Genomic DNA, 17,372 nt, shown 5'->3' with positions numbered 1-17,372 from the left:
CCTCTTACGATCTTGGGGAGATAGCTCAAAACACACAACCATAACCTTCCATTGTGATCTATCCACCTGTCGCGATGGGTATCTGGGACGCCCTTTCCGAGATTGTCGAGGCCGTTGTGCCATGGAGCATTGTTGAGGCCGAGGCCCCTGCCGAGGAGCCCAAGGTACGATTTCGGCTTGTTCCCCTTTGCCGAGCGTGACGAACCTTTTGCGGTGTCCACCATGGCCATTGGTGCAACGCCATCAGTCCTTTACGGGGTTCAACGAAAGGACTTTCAATCGTGAACTAAAATACTGACACAGCTGTTACAGGAGGAGCAGGGCGCCGAGGACGAGTCAAAGGACGAAGAGACCTCCGAAGAGCCTGCCGAGGAAGCCACCGAGGCCGCCGAGGACGAGGAGGAGGAGGAGGAGGAGGAGGAGGAAGAGGAAGAAGAGGAAGAGGAAGAGATTGTCGACCCCAAGGAGACTCTTGAGGAAGGTCCGTCTAGACATTTTCATTCCCCTTCTCCGTCAGCACGGTTGGCTCGCCTGTCCTCGGCTGTCCGGCGAGGCATTTCTCTTGAATAACGACAACACCTACAATGGGACAACTACTCCCCTTACTTTAATACGGTGTGTGCTGACTTTTTTTTTACGGTAGAATGCAAAAATTCCGCTCAGTGTGCCCCGGCCAAGCACCACTTCGACGAGTGTGTCGAGCGTGTTCACCAACAGGAGAGCGAAGGCGAAGCCAAGGAGGATTGCGTCGAGGAGTGTACGTCTGAGCCCACGATTACAAGTCCAAGCCCTGCCGTTGATAGGACGAATCCAACGACGAGGGATTAATTCAACTGGCCCAACCCGAGCCATCTTCGCTGCGAATACGGTCCAGCTAACTGAGCATCTAGTCTTCCACCTTGCCCACTGCGCCAGCGCCTGCGCCGCTCCCAAGCTATGGTCCAAGCTCCGATAAATGCTCCCCGGCCAACGTCAAAAGCCATATTTTCCGTGTTCTGAAATGTTCTCGCCTGTCGGACTAAACAACTGGTGGGAGCGATGGGCTTGCACCTTTTTGCAAGGGAAATATCTTGGACGCAACCAATTCGCGCTGATCAAGGAAATGTGCAAAAGGCGCAAAGCACAAAATGAGGGGTTGAGTAGTGAACGCCGGGGAAACGTGTCCATGTATAATCTGCCACGACTGGAATGGCAGGCGGCCTGAGATGATTCTTGTTTTGGGGCGCCTTTGCCGTTGCGGGACGGTGATTTCTGTCTGTATCATAAATGCTGCAGCGCCAACAATAGATTTTCTCTCTTCTTTAGTCTACGTTGTCCCAGCTGAAGATGGTTTCAGATGTAGGCGCGTAACATGTGAGGGTTGCCTTGAAAGGTGTGCACGGCTGTAATATAAAAGAAGTCAACGACGCAAACCATGCCAGGTCCCCACGGCATAGCTAGTCGCAGGTCATCCCGTAAAGGGTATCTCCAATCGGAACTGATATTTGCTCGGTGATGCAGACTCGGCATTGAGACGGACAAGATTGAGACTGGCGAGGGCGTGGACGTATTATTTCACTGCCACTGCCACGGGGAAATCTGCCTTTAATCTACTACCCCGAAGCATGAAGGCTTGGCAAAGGGCATCATGGAAAACGCCAGCCCAACTTTTTGCTCATGACCGTTCAACCGTCTGAATTTCACGTCCCGTAGAAAAGTCCAAATAACCCAATTAACAATTAAACTCAAAGACGGTAGGCTGCTGCACGGTAGCTAGTTCAAGAGCTTCGGGACTAGCAGCCGTGTGTAAAGACGATCAAGTCGGGCCAGAAACACTTTTTTTTTTTTTTTTTGAAAAGAGAGAGAGAGAGTCTCTATCCACGTGTCCTGACGACGTCATGATTCGGAGAAGAAGAAATTGTCAAATCAGCGTCAAGACGCGCCGCCCAGATCCAACAGTGCTTGCTGGCTTTGATGTCGTGGGAGGAATCAAGTTGAGACGACGCTGGAAAAAGTGAAAATTCTCGCAGGCCTATTCCCGATTTCATGAGCTTGGATATCGGGCTACTCCTCGCTGAGCTTGTTGTGAAATTCACGTCATGCTCGTCACGCTGGCGATGTTGACTTGACATTGTGTGATGCGGGAAACCAACTCTTGGAGCCGGGGGGGATTAACCCTCATTCAGGGGAAGTTGCTGATCGACTTATAAGTCGTATGGGCTCGAGTACTCCTAGAGCCGGCGGATGGAGCAAATGGCGGCTATTTCTGTTCTTTTGTGTTACATCCGTTTTCGGTATACAGGTCCCAGCATCTCAGGATATACTCGGCCCGGTAGAACCGCTGCCGTGTCTGCAGACTTTTCTTATCAACACTTGCAGCGGATGGTGGCCATTATGAACGATTTGCTTACTTGAGATGGGCGCCAGAAACGGATGTAGTGTTGTTAATCGCTTCCACAATATGCGACATTATGTCGGACGCATAGGCAAACTGGCGACTATACGGCTGATTAGTGAACCGTCCAACGTTTTGTCCGGTTGTCACGCTGGGCATCCCGGGACACGGTATTGACACTGGTAAAGACAGCCAAGAGTTATCGCTAGCGTCCGTCAGCTGAGGCATGATCTAAGACGTCATAGTCTTGGTGTAGGTATCTCCCGGGATGTGAGGGACGTTGGATTTGGCTCGTACGGTCCTTGTGGTATCATGTAGAGCATGAGACTGCCTGAGTAGTTTTGTTTCAGCTGAAGACTAGATACTGCTATTATTAATGCATTGCAGACATTCTCCGAGAGAGAAATACACAAGTAGCCCTCTTGCTAATCATGGCTTTCCCGTATATTATATTCATTCCACAATTCTGTACGATGATTCCAAAATCGTGTTTGAGATCTCATACGCAGCTATGAAGCTTCTTACCCCTCTTCCTGTCTTTGTCCGGCACTACATTCGCCTTGTCTACTAGTCCTCGTGACCTTGGAGCACTGGCAGCGCCTAGACCAGCAGCCGACTGCTCAGATTGCTTGTCGTTGTACCGGTTGCTACTGCGAGAATAAAGAAACCGTGGGTTGTGGACAGAGATGCACTTGCACTAGATGGGTCTGCCCAGCGAATGCTGAGCCTTAATGGTTCTGGAGGGGAATACCGGTATTGCTATGGAATTGACGTGTTGAGAAATGGTTCAAGTCAATTTGTGTTTGGGTTTCTGAGTACCTTGGTGTAGGTTTTTATCCTCGACTAACAGGTTTCCCCCATCACCGTTGTGCGAATTAGAGGTTCTACTCATCAAGGCCAGATTGATACTTTTGAGTTTCACTAGTATCAACTGCATCAAATTCAATGCTACAACTCAAAAAGACCCAATCATGTTCAAGTCTAGAGGACGGCTTTGAGAAGGTGGCTTGTTCCTCAAGGCAATGCGTAGTGTCGAGATGAGTGTCCCGACCATCACTCCACATTTGAACTCTTAATATGTTCCGGCAGCTTTCCTTGACAAGTTATCTTCTTAAAGTGTTGGCATCTGACCACATGGATTTCTCATATCACTCGGCTTAATATTTGAAACGAATGCAATTGAAACTGCTCAGATTCTTTCGCTTCGCACGCTAACCGTAACGGCATCTTAAACATAGTAACCCTCTGCAACTTTATTGACAACATCGGTAAGATCTGTCCATTAGAAGAGCGTGATCCGTTTAGTCTCCTCGCTAACTTTGAATTTTCAGGCATGTCGTCTAGACACGGTCTGAGCTACATTAGCGTGTAACAGCTTCTTGGTGGTTTTGAGATCCAGAAATAGACCTTGCGCGCCAAGGATAGAAACCTTAGAAGTTGTGACCATAATTTCTTTAGCATGACGGACATATCTGATAAGATGAGAAGATTCGGTCATCTCATAATTTCTCCGCACTTCGTAAACCTTAACCAAGTTAGTACTAAACGTGAAACAAGCATATATCACTTCTTCCGCTTCCTAATTATGAACTATTTGTTTAAGATCATGCCCTAAATATTATAGTCAATTATCATGCTACGTCATTTTCCGAGCTCTTACGCCCTGTCTTATTGTGTGCAGCTGATTTTGACAGCTGTGGTCTTTTATTCGGACTAAAAGGCCCCTTCTTTTGTTGCTTGAGCGAGATAGCCGGCTTAACAGCATTGCGCACGGGAGCTGCCGTCTGATCTCTTTCTCGCTCTCAATTGCTAATGCCAGCCCTGCTTCTGCCCTTTCTGCCCGTTTCTTTGCTTGCATTATTGACGTAATCAGCCATACCTGAGCCCCCACCAACTCCTCGTTGTGTTTTCCGCCACTACTTTAGTTTTTTCAGCTTCATGTCTCGCTCGTTCTTCTTCTTTAGCGCGCCTCTCCTTTTCCTGTCCGGCCTGTTCAGCACTTTTAGCTCGCTTCTCAGCTTCGTGAAGGGCCTGTTCTGCTTCTGATTGATGCCACGACCTTCATAAATGGACGCACATTTGCGGTGAACCTGTACTTTTGTTGTAAAGTCTCTGCAGTACCAAAAACGACGACTAAATTTTCGATTCTCAGCCTGCCAAGATCGGCTCGCGGTTAGGTCCAAGAAAACAGCCAATCACGCAAAACGTTGCAGCAGTTGTGACAGTTGATGCTAATTGCGTTGGCTGAAGGACAGACTAGGCAGCCAATAGGAAAGGGTGCTCTACTATTTCCGATCAATGCGCCGACTAGCCACCTTTGTGTCGGAATTGGCAGAAAAAAATCCCCCATTTGATACAGTTTATGGTTCAACTTTCTCCAGCCAGCTCTCCCTGGAATAGGTCATTTGAAGGACTCAAACGGCCTAGGTAGTCATTGCATATACAGAGTACATGTGGCTGTATCGGTCCCCGTCGCCGGATGGCCGTCGGCAGCGGGAGTTGTGGATCTGTTTCATCTTGGCCGGCGTGCAGCAGACCCTTTCTACTGTGTTCCACACCTGAGATTCGAGCTTGACGAAAGAGGAAGTCAAGGGCCTCTCACAAGATGGTGGAGATGGTGGATTTCATGCGAGACACAGTTACACAACTTCTGTTCCTGCTTGCTCAATCGAAATTAGTACTCCGTACGACGCAAAAGACGTTCACGCTAGGCGCAGATCTGACTTCTCTGCTTCCATCATGGACGGGGGCTGAACAAGTATAAAGATGAAAAAGGCTTGACAGCATCTCGGACGCAGGTGGGTTGTCTGATCTTGTTTGAGCGTGCCTTCCAAATGCAGAGGCTCTGGGTCAATAGAGTAGGCAAAGTGTGCCTGTTGCATGGAACAATCGAAGACAATTCAGCTACCTCGGTGGAGAAAGAAAAGTTCCAGATGCTGTGGCGGAAGAAATTGTCCCTTGAAGTGTGGTTGTGCTCCAGGGTGTGTTTTGGATTGAGAGACGGGAGGGCAAAAGAGCAAGCCGGGCCAGTGTACAGAGTACGGAGTAGCCGGACAGGCAAGAGCGACCGAGCTCGAGCTTGCTTGCCTGCATGTAGCCTGCGCGTTTATCGGCGCTTCTATCTCACTCTGACACGTGAACGGAACACGCAGCGGACATGGCCCAACAAAGGACGACGATGAGTTTGTGATTATTTATTATGACTTTGTACGGAGTATACCAGGTCGCAAAGCCTTCGGATGGTTAACTTGTCAACTGGTGTCGGCTCAGAATCCCACCACCTACCGACACCTCATTCGCCCCCCACAACAACCAGGCTACGCTACGAATTGCTCAACCTGGGACCTGTCATCCTTGTACTAGACCAGGATATCAAGGCTATATCACGCTCGCGACTGGCGGCTGGACACACGAGATCCACGCAAACTGTGCTCGTCTTCTTTGAGCTAAAATTCCCCGGTAGAGGAAATGAGGGAAGTGGCGAACCAGCCGACAAGCACAAGTTACATAGTCTCCGTCGACCTGCAACATCGTCTTGCCCCCGTGCCAGTCGCCGAGTTTTTCTATCCACCGTTTCGGCCACGAGTCCAGTTCTGCGGCAAGGCGGGTGCGCCGCCAAGCCATGTCTCTCTTCCAACGGAGTACACGCTATGATGGGAATCATGGTGGCGGCGGAGTATTCCGCCGTCCAGTTGGCTCTGGCAGGTCGTAGAAGTTGGTATCTGGCATTAGTTATGCTATCCAAAACGAGGTACGTACGAACGCACACTTGCCGTCGGCAGTGATCCCAAAGCCGTATTGGTCTCATCCACTACTGACATTGCATATCACATTCTCAGTAATCAAACAAAGCACGAGCCTATGCATCAACATGTCTCGCGCAAACCGTCACCATAACCAACATACTCGAGCACTACCAAACAAGCCACATACATACAGCTTGTGGCAGAATATATTTGGCTATCAAGAAGCAAACATTCATATTACTGCAGTCTATTGTTCTGGTGGAGCGCAATAGCCAGGTGGCGGATCTGGATCTGTTCAAATACTGTACTACTACGGAGTACCATGATAGTCAGCCAGCCAGCCAGCTCATAGCTAATACATGTTGCAGCCGAGGACCCGCCACCAATCTGAAATCCCCAGCGCCACCGACAGTCAGCCCTTGGCTGCTTGTCTGGTCCACTGTTACCAGCCCCTGGCTGATACCCTTTGCCGGGATGAATCTTGATGCCAGAGATGGTGGTATTCCCTGGCCTGCCAAAAATGGAGTGCTATTGAGCAAAGCCCAGACCCAGATCCTTGAGCCCTCCTGGCCACTTGGGTACTCTCCCGTATTGTTCGACGGGGGCCAGAGTCCAGCTCCAAAACACGCTCTGGAGGCGGTACCGAAGGGTGGGAAAGTTTGAGGGCCCCACGCGACCCTGTCTGTATTCTACACCAACTGCAGGTGAAGGTGCTAAGGAGTTGGTGGCCGTCAAGCGTACAGTACTAGTACCGAGTTCTTGCGGGCCTCCCTTCATGCATCACCGATGTCTTGGATGCGACGTGGTCCGGGCCTGATGACGGCGTTGCATTCTTTTTCCACCTTCAGCGCCACCCTTCCCGCTGGCAAACGAGAGATCGATTTCTCTTCTTTCAACATCCTTTCGTTAAGGTCTGGCTCTGTCGTTCGATATTTGTTGTATAAACGACAATTGATTCTGTGCTTATACGACCTGTTGTTCCCTTGGTCGACCGAAATCCGGAACTACTTCTGTACTTCCTGCTGGCCTGCTCCACCACGCTGCAGTGTTTGGTTCTACTAAAGAGAAAACCTGGCCTGCGAACCGGGCTTGCATGCAGCTCACGATTAATTTCCTTTGAACGAAACTTGCTTGTCGAATTGCAACAGTTTCAGGGACGAGCCATCCAACACCGAGTTCAGGTCGGAAAAGTATCGCTCAGTGAGAGCTAGCCTGGAGTTGCATATTGTGGAACTTACATCCTTGTCGGCCGACCACGACGATTTACTAGTAGTCCCGTCTACCCCGGCTCCTCCCGCGAAGTGAGACTTCAGGAATTTGCGGATTTCGAATGTAAAGGGCCGTGAGGAGCTTCTTTGTCTTTTTATTTTCCTGATACGCCGGTAAAGAGATCGGTACGGCAGTCGCACGCAGGCCCTTTTTCGCCTTTGCGCCCTTTGTTGTCCTTGTAGTCCTTCTCATATAGGCTAAGCACAACCAGTGGTTCACTACATGCCGCACCTCCCCGCAAAATGAGAGGGATTAACAGCGGTAGCGAAGGAAGCGGCGACAAGATTAGCGGGCGCTTCTGGAGGGGGAACAAGCTGGGGTCGCAGGATTACAGCCTTGGAGAGCGAAACTTTGGCGGAAATGGAACCATCGACGTCGGAGGCGAAGGCGAAGGAAGCGTTGCCAATGGAACATCAACTGAGTATCGAACGTACAAACGACGATGGATCGGCCTTGCAACACTCACGCTCATGAACATTGTCGTTTCCTGGGATGTAAGAGAGAACCCGATTTCGTAGCGCCTTGGTTGCTGGCCCTTCAGGAGCCTTTTATTTTCGTCGGCTCCAAGGCGTGAGATGTGACAATAACGTTGTGTGCAATGCTAACTCTATGTTTTTTTTATCTTGTTTTCACAGTGGCTTACTTTTGCACCTGTTGCCGACCACTCATCGCAATACTACGGCGTCTCAAAATCGGCCATCAACTGGGTCAGCACCGCCTTCTTCCTCGCCTTTGTTGCCATTTTCCCCGTCACCATTGCCATCTTGCATCGCGGCCCGAAGCTGGCCTTTATGATTGCTGCGGTACTCGTCATCATTGGAAACTGGATTCGTTATGGTGGTTCAGCCAGCTCTTCCGGCGGTCACTTTGGTGCCATTATGGCCGGTGAGATTCTGATCGGTTTCGCCCAACCCTTTATCTTGGCGGCCCCTACTCGATACTCGGATTTGTGGTTCACCAACCGCGGTCGAGTTGCTGCGACGGCAGTGACAAGTTTAGCGAATCCCTTGGGTGGTGCTCTAGGCCAGTTGATCAACCCTCTGTGGGTTAAGCAGGCGAGCGACATTTCTCAGATGGTGCTCTATGTCTCCATTATTGTAAGCAACACTCCAACCCTTCTGCCCCAAGATGTACTCCCGCAGCTAATCATGTTTAGTCTACTGTTTGCTGCCTACCAGCATTCGTCGTACCCGCCGCGCCCCCAACCCCTGTTGGACCCTCTTCCGAGACCCCAAAACTAAGCCTCCGGGCATCCGTCAAAGACCTCACTCACTCCCTTGAATTGTGGCTTGTCCTTATTCCATTCGCTGTCTATGTCGGCTTCTTCAACTCAATCTCGTCTCTTCTCAACCAGATGATGACTCCCTACGGATTCAGCGACGACGAGGCAGGCATCGGGGGTGCCATTCTCATCTTCGTCGGTCTCGTCTTCTCAGCCATTACCTCGCCGATTTTGGACAGAACCAAGAAGTTCCTCTTCGCTCTCAAGTTCTTCATGCCCATCATCGGTATCTGCTACCTCGTCTTCGTATGGATGCCCGGAACCCGCGACGTCACCGGCCCATATGTAGTGCTCGCCATTTTGGGGGCCGCTTCCTTTGCCCTGGTCCCCGTTGCTCTGGAGCTTCTCACTGAGCTCAGCCACCCGCTTAGTCCCGAGGTCACATCCACTACCGCATGGGCCGGTGGTCAGCTCCTCGGTGCTATCTTTGTTATCATCAGCGATGCTCTGGTTGCTGGTGACGATGCTAACCCGCCCAAAAACATGAAGAATGCTCTCATCTTCCAGGCTGTCGTCGCCCTAGCTGTTTGCCCGTTACCCCTGTTCTTGGGCCTATTTGGCCGTGCAGACAAGGTGGCTTTGAGGCGTGTTCGCTCTGATGAGCAGGGCGCACGTACAAATGTACAGACTGTTGTATAATTCGACGTGCTACAGGGATTAATTTCTTTTGGGTTTTTTTTTTTTTTGGTACCTTGGGTGTGCAAATACTACCCTTTAGCGTATATATATACCATAGCGAGTGAAACTAGCATAGTCTTCCTCTGTCTCGCTTTTTTATGAAATGATTGACAATTCATGTGTCTCGGTGCTTACGTTCGGATTGGTACTGCAAGCTTTGGTCGATGTCACTTCCGGTTCGCGGCTTCCCGCATTGGCACATTACCGGGATGGGTAAACAAGCATCAGTGATGCATATTAGTTGAATAGGGTTAAAAGTCCCGAATCAAATCGCTTCATACCATCTATTTTCCGCCAGGCTCAATGATGTCCTCCCACTGGGCCCTCAACTCCTCCAGCTGCTGCCAACACTGGGCACCAACCTCCTCAAACTCGGCAATATCCTCCGCAGTCACATCCCGAGTACCGGTCTTTCTCCCAACGGACTTGTGCAAAACACCAACAGCAGAGTCAGCGGCAATAGTATCAGGCGTCTCGGGCTTGCCTTCCCACCCCCACCCTTCCACTTCAGTCTTCTTCACGTCGACGTTGAGCCTGACATCTGTGCTGCTGCCCCATTTGACGCGTTCTGCGTCAATATCATCGAGGGCTTCTTGGGTTTGGAGGGCGACCCAAGTGGCCGCCTTGGCGCCATTATAACCGGTGACATTGTGCCAGGGGGAGCCGACCCAGCGGCTGATGACGAGCGAGATCTCGTACAACCAGAAGAGAAACCAGGGGAGTGGGAAGAGTGTGCTGGCTACCACGCCTGGGTGGGTGAGGTAGATTTTCGGCCGGACAAGCTGTTTCTTGGCAGCTTCGGCGTCGTCATCAATGGTGAGGAAGCGCGAGGAGAATGGCCGAGCGGCAGGGAGAGAGGAGCTCAGGCAGAGGAGGTCAGTGAGTCTTTTGCAAGATTCATATGCCTCGGGACGGGTGAAGCACTGTATGTCGTTGATGTCAAAGACTTTTCGGACCGCCTCGATGCTGCTTGACCAGATGATACGGCCCGGTGCCTCGTTCTCGGAGGACCTGCTCAGCAGGGGAAGAAGCTTATGGGCGAGCATGTAGTGGCCAAAGACACAGGCGCAAAAGACTTCGCCCAGCAAAGGTTTGACAGGCTACAAGAAACGACTATTAGTACACACAGATTGCACCCCGCAGCTCAACAACGGATGGCGAGAAAAAAATAAGAAAAAATAAATAAAAAAATAAAAAAAAGGCTCACGTAGTTGAATTCCGGCCGCTCGTTCAAGAGGCAAGTCGGCAATGACAGCTTAAAGTCGGGCCAAGTCGCCGTCTGTATAATGCCCTTTGTAAAAAAGGACCATATAGCGGCAAAGTAGTCCAATCCCGACCACCCACCAAAGGCTGCATTGCAGATGATGCTGTCCAGCCGAGGGATCCTTACATTCCGCAGATATTCCCCCTCCAAGCCCTCGGGGTTGCTCACAGTCCCGTAGCGCAGTTTATGCGCGAAATCTCGAATGCCACGGAGGTCGCACAAATCCAGTGTCAGGCTCAAGATGTGGATTCTCGAGACGGCATCTTCCCATTTATAGTCGGCGCCGGCGCGCGACGACAAGTCTTTGGATGTCTTGGCCGCCTTGGCAGCATATACTCGCAGTTGCCGAATCGTCTCGAGGGATTTGGAGCCAGACCGTGTCGTGGGGATCACAATAAGGTGCGAACTGAGAGACCGCGTGGCCAGGAAATCGTCAATGAGGACTTGGGCTGTACCGAGACCGATTCCACTGTAAAAATTGATGTTAGTTCACAGGCTTTCAAATGCTAGTTGTTGAAGAGTGTAGATAGGGGAGTAGACCTGTTTGCACCGGTGATGAGCACAAAAAGCTGCTCATGGGCAGAGACAGATTCCCATGGAGCTGGTTCGGCAGATGCAGTCTTTGTAGCCCCCATTGCGGTACTTTTTCTGGGCCAATAGGAATCGTCCGAAATCAATTCAAGGAGCCTGACAGGTAGCCAAGCAGAATATTAGACCAGAAATCCCCTTCGGATCCGATCAGGCGCGAAGGAAAAGGAGCGAGAGAAAGTGTCAAGATAGTATGTCTTGTAATAATGTCAGCCCTGCGGGCGGTGCGCCGTGTAGCAAGATTCTAGCCCAAGGGGTCCATGCATGATTGCTTATTGATTGATCCAGGGGTGCATACAATCTCCACCTGACAGACAGCTTGATGGCCCGTGAGGCGGCGGGTGGGCGGGCGGGCGCAACCCGGATGAGCCACTTGCCGCACTCCAAAGCCAGCTGACCATCACAATAATACAATGCAGACCAATCGACTACAGTTAGATTATCTTGTCCATTAATTTTGCTATATTTAGGTTCAGCTTACATCTCAACGATCCCGAAATATCTGACATTTGCCCTGAGCCCGTCAAATGATATTCCCTCACCTCCCACGCTATCCTTGTTCACATCAATCGTACAAACCCAAGGGCGTACATATTCCGTGATATATAGAACCTGTGCCGATACTAAAGTGCAAGGGTTTTACTCGATGCACCTGCGGCTAGCTTTTATTACACCTTGCCTCTTCCATTGTACCATACAACTGACATAGCAAACTTTACACCAAGGCGTAGATCTACTCCCTGGGCTTTTGTCCCTCACGGACTGCAGCCAAAATCAGTTCTTTGGCCTTCTCTACACCTTCCTGAGTACCGACAATCTCAATGGCCTCGTCACGCGCCTGATCTCGGGGCACCTGGATTCTGCAGTTGCTCTGCTGTCGAATCGCGTTGACCTTGGAGCCATTTGGTCCAATCACGTGACGATAAGTCCTTGGGTCAGGCAAGATGAGGTAACCTGTGGCATCAGTCTTCTGAGCCTGCTCCAGGGCCTTTTGGATCACGTCCTTGGCCTTCTGAACATTCTCTGGGGTGCCTCTCAAGACCCAAGGAATGTCCCCCTCTTCGGTAGAAATGGTCTTGACCACTTTCCAGGAGTGGGCATCTGCCGTGGCGTCTGCGTCATCAGTGATGAGCGGCAAGGAGCCAGTGTTTGCTCTGGCCGAGTTATCAGGCTTGCTGGGAATGGCATGACCAGAATGGTCAACTGTGACCTGGTGGTTGTTGCGAAGCTGTCGGAAAATCTGTCCATTGTTGGAAACAGCGTGATGGACATTGCGAGGGATCTGAATAGTCTCTCCCTGCTGCTGTTTGATAATGCCAGCAATGTGTTCCTTGGCTTGGGCCACGTGCTCTGGTCGGCCAGTTACCTTAACACCAGTTTTGCCGTCACCCTGTCTGGGCACATCAATCGAAACAGTGAACTTGCTCTCCATCTGGCGCTTAGTATCACCGCCACGGCCAATAAGAGATCGATGATGCTCGATGGGCACTTCGATTACATCCGAGATCTGGCTCTCACGCTCAGCAACGATGTCTTGGATTCGCTTGATGATTTTTTGCACCACGTCGGTGCGCCCCTCAACCTTGATGGTGTTGCCATCTGCCTCCTGTTTGGGGAACTGAATAGTACGAGCAAGCTCACGTCGGTCATCCGACCCTCCAGCTCCGACGACAATATCCTTCAGGTTGGATCCTATGTAGATATAATTAGCACTAAGTCAAGTGATAAAGATATATGGCAAGAAGATAGACACTTACCTCCACTACCAATCAAGGCCTTGTGGTGCTTCTTATCAACGTCAATAGTCTGAACAATTGTGTCGTCGAAAATAGTTCGCTTTTCTTCCAAGACTTTGCGGGCCTTGGCGACTTGCGCAGCAGTTCCCTTGATGGAAATCTCAACCGTATCCGCATCACGGTCCGCAGGAACGTCAATGCGTGCACCAGTCAACTGTCGAAGCTCATCCAGAGCAGCGCCTCCCTGTCCGATAAGGGACCCAACCTGCTTCTGCTGAACAGGGACCGTTGCAGTAACTGAATGCTCCTCCAAGTACTTGTGGAGAGAAAAGATCTCATCCCTAGCTTCGTCTGCGCCCTTCTTAGGACCTCGAATGATGACCTCGTCGGCGGCCTGCTGACGGCGGGGCTTGCCAGTGTCGCTGGCGGCATCGGCATTCGGCTGGTCTTCGGAACCGGCCTTAGCGGAGCGAGGGAAGAAGATGAGGACTTTATATCGAGTCTGAAGACGGTTAATCTGGCCGCCCTGAGCACCTATGAGCTCTCGGTGGAACTTGGGGTCAATCTTCAGAATATGCGTTGTCTCGTCAGCCAAGGTACGGCTAAGATTCTGGATGTGGAGACGAGCAGCCTCGGCCTTGGCCTTGGGGCCCTTGAGCTCAACTTGCCCATCTTGGACCTGGATTTCGACGTCGAATCGATCGCGGAGCTCCTTGATGTTGCTACCGCCCTTACCAATAAGGTGGTTGGCAAACTTCTGAGGAAAGTCGAAACTCAGTGTGAAACCACGTTCCTTCTCGTCCTCCTTCTCTTGCTCTACAAAGGTATTGGCCTTGGCCGCCAGAGCATCCACAGCAGACTTAGGTCCACGGAGTGTGATTGTGGTGCCAACCTTAGTAACGCGCACAGGGATCTGGTCAGAAGCGCGGCTCTCCTGCTCCTTCTTGAGAAAGCGCCTAAGTCTCTCATGGAACTTGGCGGGAACGTCTAGAGTGGCGCTGGACAGCTGCTCTTGCTTGCCGATAAGACCCAGAATGTGTTTTTCGGCATCATCAAGAGCCTTCTTAAACTCACGAATCTCTGCGTCCGAAGGCTTGGTTCTAGGAAGCTGATAAGGGCCATCAGCCGGGTCAGGACCCTCGAAGACAAGCAGGACTGGAGCATCAGCCTCGGATGCTTCGGGAATCACAATGTGAACACCGTAGTCGGCCTTTACCTTAGGGGTAATGTTGGTACGCAGGTGCTGATGGAAGAAGGGGTCAATGCTGACAGAGTGCATACGAGCGGGAGGCTGACCGTTGATAATACCGGTGATCTCCGACTGGGCGCGGATGGCATTCTTGCCCTCGCGTGAGTACAACTCCCAGGGTAAGGCACCATCCTGCGAGAAGGGTGTGTTGATGTGAGTGTTGTACAACTTCTCGAGACGATCAATCTCCTTGCGCTGACGAAGATAACGAGTCACATTACCCGCGTGTGCGGCGGCACCACCAGGGGCGTTACGATGGAATCTACCAATATCAATATTTGACATTTGCATGCCCATTGCCAGATCCATGGCCTTCTCGAGACCAGCTTGAACTCGATCAGCGGGGCCAATGACGGTAACCATGTCGTCATCTTCTTCCGAAGGAAGGAGAATAGCACACCCGGTCTCGGCAAAAAAGTCATCGGCAGGCAAGCCTCGGTCTCCAATGATGAATTGATGGCGACCCCGCTGAATAGCGAGCTGCTCCAATTGTAGCTGTTTATGCAATTCGGCGACTTTTCGCTCGATCTCAGCGCGAACCTGCTGAATAGCAGCCCTATCACCAGCCAGCTGAATGTGCTCATCCTCCGCCCCGGCAGGGTGAAAGACAGGTGGCTGTCCAGGCTCGGGGGCCGCAGGGGCCTGAACACGACAAACAGCCTGGTGAGGGGGAACACGCATTTGAATACCGTGATTCTCCTCCAAAGCTTGGGCCAAAGAGTTTCCGGGGCCGGCTATGAAAGGGTAGAAAGCCGTGGGAACACCGCGAACCTTGGTCTGGACGTTGGCGGATCGCTCACCGGCAATCTTGAGCAGCTCATTTCGGGCAGAGGCGGCGGAGAGAGCATTTCCCTCGACAGAAACGTCGATGGTAGCCTCATCATCGTCAGCAAGAAGGGCATTGTCCTCGACCTTGGGAAGCTGAATCTTGGCTCCTGTCTTCTCCTGCAAGGCCCTGATCATCGAGCCACCCTTTCCAATCACATGGGCTCGAGCGGAGTAAGGGATGGGGACCTTGATGGACGTCTAAGACATGTTAGATACGTAAATACGCGATTACAGGAGCAGCACTGGCGAATTTTTGACATACTCGAGTTCCAATTTGCTGGACCAAATCCTTGAGCGCCTGTTGAGCAATCTCCTGAGGACCGGTAGCTTCGAACTTGTATCGCCCATTGGCTCCATTAGCCATTGAGATGTTCGCGCGCGACTTGCGGTTGATATCCTTGATAATATCCGGAATGGGCCGCTTCAATTGGCCACGGGGCAGGACAAACTGAGGCTCCAGAGTAACCGTCTCGACATTGCGGCCTGGAATAAACATAGAGGGCGCGGCAGCCTTGGAAGGAGTCGCGGTTCCGGAGGTAGGAGTTGATGATTGTGAAGCACCATTGGAAGCAGCACCATTGGTCTTGCCATTGGCGTTGCTCTTGGCACCCCAAATGGGGGCCACGTTGGCAGTTTTGGCCTTGGGGGCGCCAAGTTCCGGGAAGAGTTCATGAGACTGTGTATCGAGAGGCGCCTTGGGGTTCGAAGATTCCTTCTGCTTTCCAGCAGCCTTGGAGGTGATTGGAGCCGCCCAAGAGCCAGAGGCATCGTTGTTGGGCTTCACGGAAAGCTCTTCATCCGGGACATCCTCAACCGTTACAGTGTGAGGTTCCTCGGCATGCTTTTGGAGAAGCTTCTGGGCGGCAGACTCTTCAGATGCCATGTTTAGATATTCGACCGACAGGGTAGGAGGCGATAAATCAGATGAGGAAAGGGGAGCTCAGGTAAGACAAGGGGTTTTGAGTATCTAGTCACGGCATGTCAGTAACATCTTACAAGGTTTCCGTAGGCATAGCCGGGTAAACTCGAAGTACACTTTCGCTTTGGTGTAGCTTTGGGGCGATTAGAGAGCATACTTTTTTTTCTCCTTGAAAACTAGACTTTGCCGGTGAATTGATGCTATCGCGAAATAGACCGGTGTTCTTGGGCGATGCTATTTCGATGCTCCTTGATCTCTTCTTGGCTGGAATATATGAGGCGTCTAGTACATGGTACAGGCAGCCTACAGAGTTCGAAATGAAATAAAAAAACGTTTACCGGTGACCAGAGGGATAGACCAGGAGAGGCAAGAACCAGGGAGAGTAGGGGAAAGGCGTTGATGCCAGGGAAGATGGCAAGTTGCAGAGTGTCGTGAAGCAGGTTAAGGGTGAGGTGGAAGTTCCCTAAGCCCCACGAGACGTCTTGATGGTTTTCTGGCCTGGCAGGCTTTCCCCACTCGAAGCTTCGTTGCTCTGGCTAGTAAGTTAGGTTAGCACACTGCCTTTCGCAAACATTGCTAGGGGGTAATCACGGGATTCAGCATGTGACCAGGTTCGTCAGATACCCTATAGTTATTCGGAACCTTGTAATGGATATCAAGTGTCGATCGTTGAAATACTCTCTCCATTTGGGCATACCTGGTATCAATCATTTGTTTGCATTCTTTGTTTGTTTTTCCTTTTTCCGTTGATTAATTCATGGAATTGCTAGCATGGACTGTGTTCTGAAGCTGGAGGGCATATGCCATGGGCGTATTGGTCGTTCAACCTTATCTCAACATGTCACTGCAGATGCAATGTCTCTGTTGCCCAATTACAAGACAAGCAAAAGAGCACCTCCCAGCCCGCAGAAGATGCCGCGGCAGCAAAGCCAGAATAACCCGGTATAAAATCTCACCGTCTCAAATGTGTTAGTTGGTCATTTAAGTTGTCAAGTCTACACACTATAAAACTAAAGCACAAGAATAAAAGACGAAATTCGTACCGCATCTTCAATCAAGAAACCAAAAAACCTGATATATCATGCTAATATGCTGACTCTATGCCAATTGGCTTGCCATGTCCACATCATGGACTGTTGGACAAAACCATGTCCGCAATTGAACACGCCACATATGAGACAGCGCCGGTCCCCTCCGCAGTGAGAGTGTCAAATAGTAAACGTGTTGCCGGACTGCGGTGAAACATTGAACATGGCCGATCCGTAAATAGTACAGCGAAACGCTCGTGCCAGTCGACCAGACAGGTATAAATAGCATCAAGTGCAGGCACTGGAAACACGGTGTCTTATAATCATGGGAAGAGTACCATCGAGCGGTCAGGGACGAACTGCAGAGGGGCTATTCTGGTTGCCATGTTGTGTGCAGTCAAGTCCTGGTAT

General features: G+C 51.0%; 4 protein-coding genes across 4 annotated transcripts; 2 read left to right on the top strand and 2 right to left on the bottom strand.

The window, feature by feature from the left end:
* Positions 1–74: 74 nt before the first annotated feature.
* Positions 75–955, top strand: QCR6 (ubiquinol--cytochrome-c reductase subunit 6; the record flags this gene model as incomplete). Its single annotated transcript, XM_066116173.1, has 4 exons — positions 75–164; positions 313–481; positions 644–757; positions 891–955. The coding sequence occupies 4 exons, from the start codon at positions 75–77 to the stop codon at positions 953–955; spliced, it is 438 nt and encodes a 145-aa protein (XP_065978055.1).
* A 6,078-nt stretch (positions 956–7,033) lies between these two features.
* On the top strand, positions 7,034–10,518 carry J3458_000510 (uncharacterized protein). Its single transcript, XM_007810831.2, has 3 exons — positions 7,034–7,883; positions 8,025–8,486; positions 8,546–10,518. The coding sequence occupies exons 1-3, from the start codon at positions 7,632–7,634 to the stop codon at positions 9,308–9,310; spliced, it is 1,479 nt and encodes a 492-aa protein (XP_007809022.1). The 5' UTR covers positions 7,034–7,631; the 3' UTR covers positions 9,311–10,518.
* Positions 9,566–11,425, bottom strand: ERG27 (3-keto-steroid reductase). Its single transcript, XM_007810832.2, has 3 exons — positions 11,154–11,425; positions 10,557–11,082; positions 9,566–10,449 (listed from the first exon to the last, which is right to left on the bottom strand). Exons 1-3 carry the CDS (start codon positions 11,246–11,248, stop codon positions 9,634–9,636), a joined length of 1,437 nt encoding a protein of 478 aa, XP_007809023.1. The 5' UTR covers positions 11,249–11,425; the 3' UTR covers positions 9,566–9,633.
* A 209-nt stretch (positions 11,426–11,634) lies between these two features.
* Positions 11,635–16,448, bottom strand: J3458_000508 (uncharacterized protein). The gene is made up of 4 exons (XM_007810833.2): positions 16,091–16,448; positions 15,277–15,981; positions 12,959–15,212; positions 11,635–12,893 (listed from the first exon to the last, which is right to left on the bottom strand). Exons 2-4 carry the CDS (start codon positions 15,895–15,897, stop codon positions 11,935–11,937), a joined length of 3,834 nt encoding a protein of 1,277 aa, XP_007809024.2. The 5' UTR covers positions 15,898–15,981; positions 16,091–16,448; the 3' UTR covers positions 11,635–11,934.
* Positions 16,449–17,372: the final 924 nt, after the last annotated feature.

Source organism: Metarhizium acridum (genome assembly GCF_019434415.1).
Source record: "Metarhizium acridum strain ARSEF 324 chromosome Unknown scaffold_1, whole genome shotgun sequence".
NCBI lineage: Eukaryota > Fungi > Ascomycota > Sordariomycetes > Hypocreales > Clavicipitaceae > Metarhizium > Metarhizium acridum.
This window is presented reverse-complemented; position numbering and strand designations above follow the sequence as displayed.